The 17,160-nt window shown below is 39.4% G+C and overlaps 1 protein-coding gene across 1 annotated transcript in view; it reads right to left on the minus strand.

Moving 5' to 3' along the window:
* The window catches only part of grid1a (glutamate receptor, ionotropic, delta 1a), a 260,773-nt gene that overhangs the window by 73,824 nt on the left and 169,789 nt on the right, over window positions 1-17,160 (minus strand). The window contains exon 4 of the mRNA XM_067610467.1: window positions 10,301-10,506. Coding sequence (XP_067466568.1) covers window positions 10,301-10,506 — 206 coding nt within the window. The remainder of the gene's footprint in view (window positions 1-10,300; window positions 10,507-17,160) is intronic.

A 17,160-nucleotide genomic window follows, 5' to 3' on the forward strand; every position in this document is an offset into this window, starting at 1 on the left:
GAGTAAAATCATCTTAGCTTGGATTTGAGAGTTTCAAATTTATATCAGAAAGCCTGTGTTACAAATAAGGGGCATAGAGTTTGGGCGACATGGTCATTTATCTAATGAAAGATGCAATCCTGTTGCATTATGGTAAGGGTAGGATCCAGTGTATTGGAACTTGACTGGTACTACAGAATGAAAGTTAAGATATCGCTGCAGCACCGATTTTGTCAATCTTTTATAATTGGTGCCACAACTCTATGGGAATGCAATGCTGAATCACCAGACTGCACTCATTTTCTGTTTAGAACAACGTGATACTGTATAAGCTGTGTCCTCTATTTAAAACTTTACCTGTACTCCCCCGTGCCAAATACTGGCCATCCCTAATGCGTTGATTTGTATGTCACCTCTATAAAGCCTCCCAGCCTACCCACTGCCATATGATGCCACTCAACCAACAACACATCGTGAACCTTATTTGTATTCTGGACCAGTCTAATTGAATCTTCTGGGTGGCTGCAAGTGTGTTTATCTGTGGCGTTTAAAACAAATTTCAGGCTGCAAAGTAGTTTTGGAGCTTTTTAATTATACCTGGCCTCACTCATTAGCACTAAGGGAGGGGGTGTAGACCGAACTGGCAGTGATGGATCTCGGGAAGGAACGAGGGGTGACGCAGTGAATGTGTGCACATGTTTGGGCCTCCTTATGTGTGTGTGTGCACGAATGCAAAGGATGTTGTTTGTGCCAGCACTACGCTTCCCTGCACCAACACCATGCTCTCTGTGTCAGGTTAATGAGTCATGCTGGGATAAACACTTCCAGGTCACGGCCAGCTTTATTCCATCTTAGGGAGAGGGGAAGTCCAGGTGCCAAGACACAACTGTGTTACATGCTGGAATATTTTGAAAAATGTGAGAAAAAACACAGACCAGAGAAAATGAGTGCAACTACAAGAATCGAATGATCTTGATTATGTTTGGTATCATATCATATCATAGTAAGCTGTGCATCATCCATAAAACTAAAAAGTGCTGTCAAAAACTGGAGCAACAATAAAAACTGGGAAAAAATTGGAAAAAGGAAAGCAAAAGAAAAAGTACTGGCTGCAGCAAATAAAGACTGTCTAGACACAGGGGATATTAGCTCTTACTGCTGAGAGGTGTTGTAGGTGGAAAATGGTTTTAGACCTTCTCCACAGTTTGATAACAACTGAAAGTGCTACAGGTAAAAAAGAGAAACATCATTTGGATTGAAAACATGGCACACAAAGACTGAGTAAATTATTCTTTTACTCAAATTCTGCCACTTTTTGTAAGTCTGTCATCATTTGTCTATATCATCATCCCTGTCACCTTAACATCAAAGTGGACACAAATCTTCAAATCATCATTTTTCTTCCATAGTGTTTTCAACCTGTGACACTCTGACTTTGACAAAACAATGGTGAAAGACACTGAATTGTTAGTAAGTGAGAGCTTACTGTCAAGAGGCATCCATGGCTTTCATGTCAGAAAGATGTGTGTGTGTGTGTGTGTCTGTCATATTTTCCTACTTTCTGGGACAAATGTCAGGCTAAAGACCATTTAACTGTGGCTTGTCCAGTTGGGGACAAAAGCTGTGTCCCCAATTGGGAAAAAGCTGATTTTTGGGTCAGTAGTTAAGGTTAGGGTTAGGGTAAGTCTCCAGGAAATTAATGTCTATAAAATCTATGTAATGTCCCCAAAAGTGACCGAGGACAACATGTGTGTATGTGTTGTGCCTATGGCTGGTCAATAAAATAATCTTGATAATTTTCATGAAAAAATCCTCCAGATAACGATGACAAATTTATGTGATTTATGTTCAATACAGTTATTTTTCAGTCTGTTTTCCTCTACAAAAACTCTACACAAACAGCCAATTGTACAGCACACAAACAAATGCATGTGGTTGATGCATGTTTCCGGCTCCTCCCACTCACAACAACTCAGAATGACCACCTGTGTGAAGTAATAATAATAACTTTATTTGTATAGTACCTTTCATACAAAAAATGCAGCTCAAAGTGCTTTACAACAAAATTACATGCTTCACATCAAAAAAGACATAAAAGCATGTAAATGTACATACGATGGAAAATAAAACCCACCAGATAATATTACTAAACATAAGATAAAATAAAGTGAAAATACAACACATAGAATGTGTATTTCAGTGGTGATAATTTGAGAATTAATAAGCGAAAACTCAGAGGGTATTTAGCCATGTGTACATAATTGGCGCCTAGGTCTCTGAAGCCATAAGCATAACCAAACCTCCCTTTTCCCAACAGACACAGACTCACCACCAGTCTTGATTAACCAAAATAAGCCTCTTTCAGCTTACCCCAGAACATCTTCCAATGGGTTTAACCTCACTGTGCATCTTATCTGTGTAGGGTGCAACCCAAAGCTGCCCCAGACAAAAAAAACACCTGTAGTGGTGCTGTGGGGTTTAATAACACCATAAACCTACCAACCACTGACCTCAGCACCCATGTAATATAAGATGGAAAATAAACCCACTATAATGATAATAATAATAAATAATTAAAGCTGCAAGCAGCGCTGAACGGGCCTTTGGGCCCTTGCGCACGTCAGGCCGCGGCGCAGTTGAAGGGCTTCACATTTTGGCACTTTGGGGGATACTTTTTACATTTTATCAAATTTTTCACCAGACCTGATGTGTGTGCCAAATTTGGTGAGTTTTTGAGCATGTTTAGGGGGTAAAATTTAGGGTTGAAGTGGCGGATTAATAAAGAAAGAAGAAAGAAAGAAACAGAACTGATACAAGAGGGTCTTCGCCCCTTTGGGGCTCAGGCCCTAATAATTCAGGAGGCCGGCAAGTTCCTGACCAAACACCAGCATCACATGGCTGAGGACGTGGGGGAGGGTGAGAGATAACGCCAGGCCAACAAGTCTGTGGCTAGCATGCTTATCTGCTAGCTCACACCAACAACAGAGAACAACAACCATTGCCAAGAATGTGCAATATTCAAAGAATTTACAGTAATATCATCATCCTCAACATTTAAGCTTTTATTTTATTGTCTTTAATCAATGTTAAGTATATCACCTCTAAAATGTTTGAGAGACATTTGAAACAAGGCATTTGATGTGATGGGAATCACAGCAGTTGTGTATTTATTATTTTATTTTATTTATTTAGTGTTTAATGTAAAGCCATGTTGGTTCTGTTGAATGTTTGTCACCAATTCGTTCTGATAATAAATAATTGTATATTATAAATTAGCCATCTGGTTTCTTTAGGGTTCTGTCCTAAGGAGACTCTTAAAGCTGTAAATTGAGCATTGTTATTATTATTGAATATATATTGTGATAATTATTGACATCTATCAATATAAAAAATATATTGTGATAACATTGTTAGCCATATTGGCCTGCCCTAGTTATGCCCCACAAGCTGTGATATCAACAGGACTGAATTCCCCAAGCAAAAAAAAAAAAAAGCCATAATCACTGTTTTTTTTCCAAAGCACCCTGTAATAGCATATCAACTCCGACTGCTTTTAAATCACCATCCACAAGTATTCGTGACAATAAGACGAAAGAGTCCTTGGCATCAAAACACAGTTCCCAGCAAGGGCAAATGTGTTTATTACATCTCACTCTCAAATGCCATAAGGGTCCATTTTTAATCAGCGATTCACAGTCTCAAGTCTTGACAAGTGAATCTGTTTTAAACACTGCAACCTTGTCTGCCATGCAGTCAAATAGGTACACAGACATGTTCTCAAAGTCCTTCTGTGCTTTTGTAAGGCATTGAGAAAAGAAGGAAAGCAAAGTCATGGTTTCATTGTTGGATGTCGAGTTGGGGTCAGACAGAAGTAAAATTAAAAAGTGAGTGGATAAAACAGAGAGATAAAGAGAATTATTTAGGGGTTTTAATCATTTTCTACCATCAAGCAAGATTTGTTGAACTTAAGCTAATGTTAGTTCTGGGCAGGGCAAGAAAATGAAAGCATGTTTTCATGCCACAGTTAAGATGAATAGCAAAGACCTTGGAAGTTTACACAGACAGCTACAGTATACGGTACTTGCTTGGTGTTGGCATTTATATGAGCTCATTCTCTTTGAAGGAAATATTAGGATGTTAAAACAAGTCTCTTCAGTGAGCAGAGATGGTCCATAAAGTGGTGGATTGAAAAAAAGCAAGATATTCAAGACGGAAACTGCAGTAATTGACTACCGCCAGTCTAGCAGATGAAGGTCATCTATGTCTTTGGCAGAAGGCATGGAGCCTCAATGAAACCACTGACTGTGTATTTTAAACCTTTATTTTATTCAGGATGAAAAAGTCAATATACAGAAAAAATGAGTCTTATATTTATCTGCACTTCAATCTGAGGTTTTCTGACAAAACTGAGTAATGATAATATTCACTCTCAAAAACAAGTAGTATATAAGTATATCCTGCATGCGGCACACTTGAGATACCGGTTCTGACACCTACCCCCCCTGCATAAACATAACTTGTGAATAAGCAGGGCACTCTGCACTAGGACTCTTTGGTGAATATCACAGCCATTATTTAAAAGAATTTGAGAGAGAGATTGTCAAAATACCTATGTTGTCCAGTTGGGGACAAAAGCTGTGTCCCCAATTGGGAAAAAGCTGATTTTTGGGTCAGTGGTTAAGGTTAGGGTTAGGGTAAGTCTCCAGGAAATTAATGTCTATAAAATCCATATAATGTCCCCAAAAGTGACCTAGGACAGCATGTGTGTATGTGTTGCGCCTAGGGCTGGTCAATAAAATAATCTTGCCATTTAGTGTAGTGACTAAAAGAATGAGGTCGCGGATACAAGTGGCCGAAATCAGTTTCCTCTGGAGGGTGTCTGTGGTCAGCCTTAGAGATAGGGTCAGGAGCTCAGACATCCAGGGGAAGCTCGGAGTAGAGCATCAAAAGGAGCCGGCTGAGGTGGTTCGAGCACCTGGTCAGGATGCCTCCTGGACACCGATCATTGGAGGTGTTCCAGGCACGTCCAGTTAGACTCAGACCCACATGCACACCCAGAACATGCTGGAGGGACTACATATCTCCTCTGGCCTGGAAACGCCTTGGGATCCCCTAGGAGGAGCTGGAGGGCATTGCCGAGGTGAAGGATGTCTGGGTTTCTTTACTCAGTGTGATGCCACTGTGACCTGGTCCCGGATAAGCGGTGGAAAATGGATGGATGGATCATCCAACAGTGTTAAAATATGATAATAATGAGTGTTAAGTAGAAAAATTCAGGTCACCTTACCAAACTAACAATTATGAGCTTTCCTGTGCAATATTTCAGCATTTTAAAATGTCATCAGATGATCTTGCAGTTAGTTCTGGAAGCAAGTTTTCATTCAAGTTTTAAATGAGCAGTGGTAACAGGGTACAATCTAGTCTTTACTGAATTTTTCAGGGAAAGGAAATGTACCTCCTTCCAGCTAAATTTATTCTTGTGATGAGTGGAAGGTCCTTTTAACTGTCACAGTGGCAGACATGTATCATAAACTTCTAAACAAGTTTTCATCTTTTCCGCATTAGATGTGCAACCTGGGTAGAATTCACACTTTCACAGGGTACAGATTAAAGCACTCTCATCTGTCAAAATACATTCCTTAATTATCTCTGAACACAATGGCCATCCTTTTCCACTGGTTATAAAATCCCCCTTCTTAAGTAGGTTGTGCCTATCAGAAACCATACTCCATTTCAATCTCCCAGCACTCAACTCTTTTTTTCTCACTTAGCTGCCATCTCTTCCATTATATTTTACCTGTTACTGTTTCATACAGAGGTGCTTTATTATGTTGGCGAAGCCCCCTTTTAGCTCCCCATTTCTCTCTCATCTTTGACCTTTCCTCCCTACATCCATCTCTCACTGTACTTTATTTCTCTTTCTTCCTTTGTAGCTCTCCTCTTTTTGTGTCTTCCTCTCTTTACCCCCCTGCCACCCTGTGCAGTATTTCTTTCTCCCTCCCTTACATTCCCTGGCACCAGGCAGCAGTGCTTGTCACTCTTGCAGCACGGCGTAGCCGCTGCACAGGAGGCAGACCTCATCCAACCACCCTGTTCCATCCATCAACTAGTCTGCAGAGCTGGCATGCCAACTGACACCACCCATTCTGTTTCCCCTCACATCAACACCTATAGGAGGCCACTGTCCCGCAAGCACAGAGAGAAGGGACGCGATAGTGACCGAGGATTGAGAAACATTTCACTTTTGTTACTTTACAAAAGCTGATATAGACCAAAATACTCCCAAAACCCATGAGACTTGCTCACATTCTAAATATATATTTGTATTATATATTTGATGTTAACATGTATTAGTCTTATTGTGAAGGTGTGATATTCATTTTCAGAATTCACATTCAGTACAGGTATTCCAATTGCTTAAAGCATTTTAATCAATGTTGGTAAAAATGAATAACTATCTCCCAAAGCCAGAACCCAAGAGAGCCAAAAATCTAATTTGGGTGTCTTAAAGATATATAGCTTGGAGCTGCTCCATTGACAATTAATTGGAGAGTGACTTTGGTAACTCATAAAATGTGTCAGATTTTTGTACCTAAATGTGCATCATTTTATGTAAAGTGATTTAGCAAATGCTCACCAATACAACCCAAGGACACACTGTAGATATGGGGCATCTGAAAGCTTAAAATTCCACTCTATGGCTCTCTAAAAGGCTTGCATGACTCAAGTGAAGTTCCCTCACATGAAGGGAACAGAGAGGGGTTGAGTGTCAGGAAGGAGGCAGGACCGAGCTGACAGAGGATGCTACATCCTCTCATGGCCAAAGTGAAAGAGAGATGAGATGGCAACTGTCTGGATGGGAAAAAAACAAGAGTCCAGAATTTCAGCATAAAACCACAGACACTGTCAATGACATGTGCATCTTGTTTAAAGTATGAGAGATGCCTGAGAGGAGACTGGACGACTGACTTGTGACAGAATATGTTACTCGGGGAAGTAGGGCATCATCAGAATAGAAAAGCAGCATGGAATAGAATAGGATATGTGATTTAGGATGATTTTGCTAATGCTTGTATGTCCTCTAATGCTAGCCAGGTAGATTAAGAGCTTGAAATTAAATTTATGAATATGAGGTTCTAGTTATATAAATCCTTTGACAAACTGTCAGCCTGACAAAGGTGCCTCTCTTTCTCTTTTCCCAATCCCTTTTTCCCGCACCTTCATCTGAGTTTGTAGGCATAGGAAACAAATGAGAACAGAGCAGAGTGGGACAGAAGAGAGGAAGAGAACAGAGCCAAACAACTCCATAACACAAAGACGACAGAGTCAGAAAAGAGCAGGAAACAGAGCAGGTTTCTGTGGTAAACAGTACCGCTGCCCAGCTACAGATAATCAGCTTCACACAGTTTCACTAACAATACTCAACACTGCTTTAATGCATTTTGTCACGGCATGCACAAATCATCAAAACATGAAATACCATTAATCTTAGTAATCAACCGCATTTACCATCATGAAAAAAAAGGTTTTTGATCAAACATTCTGTCGACTTCTAGTCACCATGGCAACTTTACTTTTTTCTCTCATGCTGAAACAATTCACGAGTACTTAACTCTCCAAGGCATCATCATCATTCTCCATCCAGATATTAACATATTTACATTTTCTACCCCTGATATCTCTGGTGGGGAGTGGGTAAGCTCTGTGACAACAGTTACCAAGGTATTAATGAAGCTTTGATGAATTAACAAATCTCCACCACTTCTAATACATTAACATATTCACAGGAGCATTTGGGAGCTGTGCTGAACGTGAAGCTGTGCTTATTTCCCAGTCCCCAAGACACCTCATGTTAATTGTATAAGGGATGATAAAGGATATAATTGGCGAGATTAAATGCAATCATATGAGAAGAAAAGATGTTGCAGCAGTGAGTGTGTACATGTGTGTGTTTGCACTAAAACAGTATTCATTGGAGTACAGGAAAAAGATCAAAGCAGTATGTCATTAATGAAACTTGAAAGCCTTGGTGTATTCACAACCTGTGAGCTGATTTATTTGTCTATAAGTGCTTCACTTTTAAATTAATAGTGAAGCATTTACAAGGAGCTAATTGGAATGCAAGTGAGGTTTTTGACTTACTCTTAGTTATTAAGGCTTTTTTCTACACAATTTCCTTTCAATAGATAGGAAGATTAAATCAGCACATGACACTGGGGATATGCAGAGATGAGCTGAAGTCCACGAAGAGTAGCCTTTTTGAGACATAGGAACACATCACATGTATACTGTATATGGTTTTCTTAAGGTTCCAAGACAATAATTCATTTATGGACAGGATGACAGTATAGTACTGTCATGTGTCTCAGAAGGATTCTCTCTCATCCTGCAGTGATCTTTAGATGCAAGTAAGCTCCAAATGCAATAAAAAGATGAAATATGGTCATATATGTCATAACTCATTTTCACTAAGTAAGATAGATAAGTATCTTTATTGTGGCCTATAGAAATGTCATAACTTTAGTCTTTCCTTCATGGAAAATGACATTAAAAGAAATGTGAAAAGTTCTTCACAGAAAGAAAATGCCTTCTCTCTGTCCTGAGTATGAGCAAATTGAAATGACATAAAACACAAATAAAACATCAGGCTCAATAAAATATAACAACATAACAAAAGGCGCCCAATCTTTTCATTCTCTGCATTGCCTTCCATATTCCATATTCAGGTTGTTGTATTTTCCAGGCATCTTCCACTCACATCACAGACGCCTCATGCTCTGCACTGTTAATTCTAAAGTCAACCTCTGTGGTCATCTGACCCTGCAGTCGTGACCTTTTTGAATTACATTTTGCTTTGGCAGGAGCTGAGTAGCAAAGATGTTGCTACATGCTGCCTAGAAAGCTGATCAACTAACCAAGTATCATGAATTTGTGATAGCCCTCTGGTGAACAAAAATACATAAATTGAAAGAGTCAATATTGCAAAATGTAAATTACACAGACAGGAGCTTTGTTACTGTTAAATGGTGTGTGTTACTGGCATATATTTTTTTAAATCTACAACCATATATTTCAAAAACCCTTTGCCTATTGCCCTATATTTGAGGTCCACATTTTTCATTTGAGTTGGAAAATGATCAGTGTTCACAGTCCTTGCCAAAAGAGCAGAGGTTGAAGTGTCAGACTGTGACATGTTTAGTAGGCAGGGTGAGCCACTCAGCTTGCTTTTATATTACAATATTGTTCACTGTCTGCAACACTGCCAATGCCACACAAGTCTGTTCTTCAAACATGCCAAAGCACTTCAGTGCATAATTATTCAACATGGTTTGACTGGTTATCATGAGTAGAACTCTTACAGATGATTAAAGGGAAACCTTCACCTCTGGCTGCCCTGAGTCAAGAGAGCACAGAGAAGTGTGTTGTTTGTTACACGTATTTAAATTATTACTAGTTTACTGGTATTTAGATAATTTGTGGTCACTGCAGTTCATTTATTATGAACTGTTTTGAAGAGAGGGCAGCTGATTAACTAATGAGCTAAGCAAGGTGAGATGAAAGAGGAATAAATGTAAGCTCAAGTGGAGTGTTGGATGCCTTTACTCTTATTCATTCTCCTGCTTCCATCGACTAATTAGCAAACATGATGTGGTAGGAGCAAATAGAGGAAAAGACAGTAATAGCTTCCAAGTTAGCACAATACGAGCTAAAAAGATGCAAACCCTCACAGTTGACTTTGTTTGAACTCTGCCTGGGGTTATATGTAATGCTGCTGATCTGCACAGTAAACAAACTCCCTTTGTTGGCAACACAGTGAGGACTGAATGTTTTACTGTAGAAATACTCTTTCTGCTGTCCAAAGATATATTTGTAACATTTGATGTAGAATATTGGGACCTGATATGAGGTCCTTTTCTGGCCAACTCAATATCGAAGGCAACACATATCTCAGTGTGATCTCTGCCATCTGCTTTGGGTTTAGTCAAAACTCTATATGGGTTCAGATAGACAGTTACATTTTGTTTCATCAGTTTTTAACAAGGGAAGGATCACTTGTGTGGTCTTAGTGGCAAGTTTCCGTTGGAACTGGACAATCTATCTCTTATTACTGAATTATGTTTTTCATTCTCTACAGCTGAGGCAATATAATGTTTGATTAACTGTCAGATTAGAGATTGCAGGTGTTTCTGTCTGTGGGTCGTGATCATCAACATTACTGAATAAATGCTTGTTTTCTGTCTGGCTCTTTGACCGCCTCTCTGCCTGTGTTTTTGATTCCTTGATGAAGAAACATCTCAGTGATGTAGCCAATGTAGCCTACCTGGTGGATGAACACCTGTGCACCTCGAGGGCTCATGAGCAACACAGCCCGCCGTAGAGTGTCCCGGTATCTGTTGAGCTCCTCAGTCCGCATCGTGTTGAAAAGGTCAGTAAAGACTCGGCTGACATTCCGGTCTACCCTCTGCAACGACACATCCAGACCTAGACGAGAAGCCTGGTCCATAAAGGTTTGCAAACCACGGATGTCTGGAAGAAGAAAAAGAATGAGAAAGAGGATGAGAGCAGAGGAAACCGCAAACAGACAGACAAAAGGGATAACACTTTAGGCAGGTGCTATGTTATACAGTACTTAATTCCCATAGCATTTAATCAGAATTCTGGGTAAACATCCTGTACTTTCAAGACCTGCACATGAACTCTCTATTTCCAGGCTTTGTTCCAAGGGCTTCAAGGCGGGTTTCATTCTTTGCTCCTGATCTTAAGCGTGACAAAACACAACAAGCACTCCTGTCTTTCTATTTCCTGGGGTTTACAGTATATGAATATGCAGGCAGGTGTTGCTGTCCCCAGAGCTCTGTGTGTCTGTGTGTTCACTATACAGGAAACCGCTTAAAAGAAGCCTGCGTTGCACACACAAATCAAAGGTGATGTGCAGCAGAGGGTTCACAACAAGCACACCAATCCCAGCTGTCACAGTGGGAGCAGCAGCCCATTCTTAAAAAAAGGTTAGGCAAAATTGCTGAATCCAGACCTTTTTCTGCATCCACAATGAATGTGTATGTGTGTATGTGGATGGGTGGGTTTTCCCCTGTTGCATCTCTGGAGGTTTAATGATCCTCTTGTGCTCTAGTGCTTTAGTATGGAGAACGGGGGCTCAGAAAGGCAAGCTGGCTCAAATGTATATACAGCTGCACAAGACACACACAGACTCCCACAATATCGTACCCAGGGTTTCCACCAGGAAGCTTGTTAGGACCGGGTGGGGTGCTGAGTTAAACGTGTTACTGTGTGTAAGGGTGTTACCAGTGTTACACGGCCTTCGGGCATACACTGATTACATTACTTGCCCACCGGCCTCACTGTTGCTTTACTTTTTTTTAAATAGTTAAAACCCATTTAGTTCATTTTCGTGTATCAGCGTCCACGTTCATCAAATAAAAAAAACTCCAATTTGTAAAATACTAAGCATGTCGTCAATACTTAGTCGGATGACGGACACAATAATTATAAACTTAAACTGCTCTGTGACCATCTACAGCAGCAGCAGAGTCTCGGCACAGAGTAGTGAAGTGAGATGTCTGTCCTCCCTTCTGTTCTCTGCTGTAAACACACATGCTTAGGCCCGACGTCGGGTCAACTTAGGCCTGGTTGACTGCCGGGCTTGCAATACACTGGCGGAAACCCTGATACTGTAGGGGTGTGTGGTTGTTATTTGAGGTGGTATGGAAAGGCAACTGCACGTAATTTTTAACTGCTCAGGGCCAGAACTGGAAGTTATGCTACTAAGAAAGCCTTTGACCTGGTCTCAGCAGTGAAGTAACATTTTGGGGCAGGTGGGGCTCATGCAGAAAAAAGTGATTTCAGTGGTAATTTAGAAATTAATTACTTATTATTCTGTATTAATGAATGACATAAAATACTCGGCTGCTGTTATTTATTATTATTCTAAAATTTGAGGTCAGTGGCTTGATATAGTAGTTATAAAAGGGTGTTTTCAACTGAGTTTGACTCCTGAAGCCACTACGTGGGGATAGCCCCACACTCACAACATCAAATGCTTTGAGTTTGAGAAAACAACAATATGCATGCCCAAAACCTTTGGCAATAAAAGCAGGTGGCATAAACTTGATGTCAAGTGGGCCTGATTGCCTGTTGCCCTGCTGCTATTTGATTGGCTATTTTTGCCGAGTAACTTGTCGTCATTGGCTTGTTAGCAGAAGTTATATTTCTCCTGTAAAGTAACTGCCATCATGAATGAAGTGGATTATCTTCTAGAAAACAAAAAAGTGTGAGATTAAATGCTTCGGTGCCCACCAGCTGCAGGATATTGTTAACTGTTAACTTGCCCAAGAAGGCGCTATTTTGCTTCCTGCTTGTGTTTTTGGAGGGGATGGCATCTTGTCAAGAGCAGGTTTTTTAGGATCTGAAGCATTTTTCTGAGAGGATTACCAAATATGAAAACAGCAGGAGTTATCTAGACAGTGTGGTAAAGTTGGATTGCGATTCCATTAGGTCATTTTGCTTATGGTCGTGGCTGGATTTTATGGTGAATCAAAGGCTTGGTGCAAAACTCACTGCTTCTGAACTGTTAAATCCTGTGAATAGTGACATACTTAATTGCCTTTACTCATGTGGGTGTCTACCCCAAGCCCCCAGGAACAGCGCTGGGCTGTGAAGCTAATTTGACATAGTGGCCAAACCGTGTAATTACAACGTCATGTAATGCTATTGGGCCCAAAAAGACTTTTTTCCATAGACTTACATTGTGAAAAAGACGTCTGTTAATCAGCGGATAATTTTTTTTGACCATCACAACCCCCGCAAAATGACTTGTCTCACTATCAGAATTTTATCTGTTCAGTGAGATCACATTTTGAAAGTCTAGAAGAGCCGCATGATTGAATTGTTTTATCCCTATTCTAGTTAGCCGGAGGGCTAAACTGGAAGTAGCTGGCTCGGCCAGTGAAGGTGAAGGTCACTAGTGTGCTTGCTCTATGGGCCCAATGATCTCAGAAATTTTATACCTGGAAGTTGAAATTTTTTGGCTTCATGCGCCACTGAGCAACTTTCATAGGAATGAGTGGGGTCCCGCCTCTGACGCTGTATCCAGTTCTCTATACATCCATGGTCTACCCCTATTCCCTCTCTTCCTCCAGTCATCTTCTTCTCTCCTTCCTGCATTTACTTAAAATATGTGTTCCCTGGCAAATGATACCTCCCTCCTCCTCCTGTTGCTATTCTTCAGCCTGCAAACAGCTTTTGTTTTGACAGTCTTATTGCCATATTTTATCTAGTCCTGTAGTGTCCTGTTATGTTATAGAAGAGTCAAAATATTATTATTTCAGGGGGGATATGAAGCATTATGTCAACTTGTAAAATCATGCAATTTTCTGGTCATGCCTCTGTCAAAAGTAATTATTGCTCCAACATTTTTTTCCACTGCAAAATGCCACTGATTGTTCCTGTTTCTCAGTCTACACCTTGGGGCAAACTGAAATAGCAATATGACTATGTACCATATGAAGCAAATCATAAAGAATAAGATGCAGTTTTCGATTTTTCCTGCAATTGTTGTATTGCAATTTATTATTTTTAACATAAATATTCTCAGTTGCCACTGGATACTCTCATGTTCAAAGGGCAGAACAAAACATGAAATTAAATCATTATTCATTTTGAAATGTTGCCAAACTTTTACTGCAGCACTCTCTGAAAAAATCCCTTCTGAACACACACATACACACACCACTTTATTTGTTTGCCTCTAAATTGAAATGTTTACCCTTGGTGGTGTTTCTTTGAATACAGTGGGCAGAAGCTCAGCCTCTTAATAATCTCTCCTTTAGTTCACAAACAATTTAATTTAAGTTTCTTCCCTCCTGTGCCATAACTCGTCCATTGCAATTAATATGGCTGCAATATTGTGTGTATGCAATATTCATCTTCAGTAATATATGATGGTATTGACTAGACACTAAACCTAGAGTCTGATTTTATATTTTTTTGGTTCTCAATTATACAAATCCCAGAGAGTACAATGGGTAAAACTTTGGTAAATTTGTGATGATTAAGCAAGGTAGTAATTATTTATTGGAGTGAACGAATGACTGGATAATATACACGAACTACCAAAAATTTCACCCTTGAAACCTTTTGATCTCCATACTGCCAAAAATGCTATAGCACAGTAACATTTTTGTGTATATTTATTCAAACATACATTACATCAAAAAGAAAAAAAAAAAGTCTGCAGAATTATTCTGTAAAACTCATCCAAGAGGCCTCATTAACTCTGCTGACTGATGTGGAGTCTCAAGTATGTAAATTTTTGGCCTGAGGAAGACCTGTAGATGGTTGAAATGTTGCACCAATTAAAGGGAGCTTTGATTTAGTGTGTAGGTACTCCTTGCATCGAAAATGAACCTACACAAACATTTAAACAAAACAGACTTTTGTTCATATTGGAAATCTAGAGAACTGATCAGAGGAAGAATTTGTAGTAGTAGTATAAATTTGCTGTTGGGTGAAAGCCATGTATCTCCCAAATGTCAGAGTTTTGGGCAATAAGAGAAACATGCTGCGGCAAACAAACAGCGTTTTTAATCCATGAAGAGCCAAGGGAAAGCCACCATGCGATAACTACTCTAGGACTCCAGTAGAAAACATCGGACTTCAAAGCCAGCGCTCCAAACCCATAGCAGGCTTTTCCACGGGGCAACCATGTCAGCCATGGACATGGCTGAAGAAAAGAGGATTAACGTGGAATTAAAGGTCTGATTTCTGGACGTGTTCACCCGAGCCTCATTTCTGAACAAAAATCTGCTTCTGAAAGTTTTAGATATCAAAACTTAACCCTTCTCTGCCCTCCTCATATCAGAATCCCGTTCTCAAACTCTGACTGGTATGTTCCTCACTACTCTTGATTTCTCTTTGTTTCTTACTGTAGCTATCTTCTGCTTAACAGTATGTATCTGTTTAAAAGAGGACAGGAAAGATAAATCAGGAGAGACCAAGAAATACCCCATGAAGTTGCTCTAACATCCTTTTCAGCTCTATCTTACTCGAGTTGTTACTAAAGCAGGACTCCCTCTTGGATTGGAGCGATGCAGAAATGAGCATATCATGATCAAAGGGCTCAGAGGTTTTTACTGAGCTGTCAAGCTGTGTTGCAATCCAAGCGGAAAAGCCTGGGAAATGGCTACGCTACAAGCCTGTGTTTACCCAAATTTGAGATGATTCTGTTAAAGCAATCACTGTTATTCTTGCAACAATAACATCAGCTAATTATATGTTATATATATTTTTTGCAAATCAAAAATGTATCAGGCGCTGTGTGTGTTATGCACTGTCACAAGAGCAATTAGAGAGAAACAGAAAGACAGCAAAAACAGAAAAATTACCACTTCAGTTTCAATCCACGCTTTTAACACTGACTGCTGAGCTACACTAATCTTAAAACAATATTTTGAGGTGAATATGATTTTATATTATTATTATATAATAACTGAATAAAATGACAACAAAATATATCATATATATCCACAGACATACAACAATCAGGATTTCTGATATGGCAATCCATACATATATCCATTCCTTACTCTAACAAAGTCACAGCTTAGTACAGAGTTAAGGTGCACTACTTTTGGTTTTTGCCAATTTCCACAAAAACATACCCAGAGTTTTAAAAAAGATCAGTTTAAACTAATTTTCACTTTTTAGTTTTTATTGCCATCTAAACATTGTGTTTTTGTATTTCAAAAAGACAGTGATCAGTGCAGTTAACACCAAATGAAGACTTCATGGCAACAGACAAAGCTTAGAAAGTGTAGCTGCATTTTAGGAGACTTGAGAAAAGATCAAAGAATGCAAAATATTTATTCTTGCAATACATGAAAATTAATGAATTGTGCTTTTTCAAATAATCTTCAGTTCTTATCTATGATCAGATTTTTTCATTTACATACCAAAAAACATGGGCGCGTGTGTGTGTTTACACAGTGAGTCTGTGTCTTTGTCTGTATCTATGTACAGTATGTCTTACAGGGCTGTGGACATAGACAAACCCAATACCTTGCAGAAGAGAAACATGAGGTGAAAAAAAATGTATCATGTTCTCACACTATGCCAAACACCCTGACAGTGTGTCAAAAGTGATCTGTCACAGCACTGAATTGCTTATAGTGTTATGAAAGGCAGGTCCAGACTGGCCATTCATAGTAGGGTGACCAGCTGGGTAACCACGGGAGTGAGGCTAGAGTAAATCGTCAAAATGACACAGATCACAAGATTAAATGATAATTAAAATAATCGCTAGTTGCCCAATTTGAAACCACCACAATCAGTATAATTCAGTCCAATACAAAACCACAACTACATACGGCCTCAAAAATGACCATTGCAGTGAATAAGCTTCTCTCTGTCAGAGTGTTAACAAAACTGAAAAATGCTTTTAGTAAGATAAATCAGTGAAAATGAGTAGAATCTCTGCTGTTACAGTGATAACAAATTTGTTTTCTGCTTAATTGAAAAGGGGGAATGATTTTTAAACATTTACTTGTGTTTCTGTTGAGCCTATTCAAATGAAAATGAACACTGTTGAGCTTCAGAACTTTGTCGTAAACTTTTATGCGCCATCTGGACACCGGAAGTCTCCATTTATTATTGTCAATTCACCATGGTTCATTTAAAAGTTTTAGAAAACAGCTATGTACTATTTTAATTTGGTAGGCATGAATATATTGCAGCCCATCAAAACTGAACAAAAGTATGGTGGTTCCAATATGGGCAGTGTGATCTGAATGTGCAGAGCAGGCTGTGCTGGAGATACAATCCTGGACTGAATTATTCTCTCAGTCCAGGCCTGTTCTCAAAGATACTGTACAGTGATTGCATTTTTGGCTTACTAGCATACTATGCAAGTTTTGGTCCAAGAAAGGAATACAATTAATTGCCCTGCTGAAGTTTGGCTGACATGCTTTTGGGATGATACACTGCTGTGTGCTTAGCAGAGAGAAGTAAAACCCGAATGAAACATGAAAGATGATAAAAACAAATATATAAATATATAGTAAAAACTGGTAATAATGCAAGGTCAGGAAGTAATGAAAAACAGAAGAACCAACCTTGCACTTGGCTGTTGGAAAAATTTTGGGGTATGGCAGTTTAAATTTAAAATTA

Source organism: Thunnus thynnus, chromosome 14 (assembly GCF_963924715.1).
Source record: "Thunnus thynnus chromosome 14, fThuThy2.1, whole genome shotgun sequence".
Taxonomy (NCBI): Eukaryota; Metazoa; Chordata; class Actinopteri; order Scombriformes; family Scombridae; genus Thunnus; species Thunnus thynnus.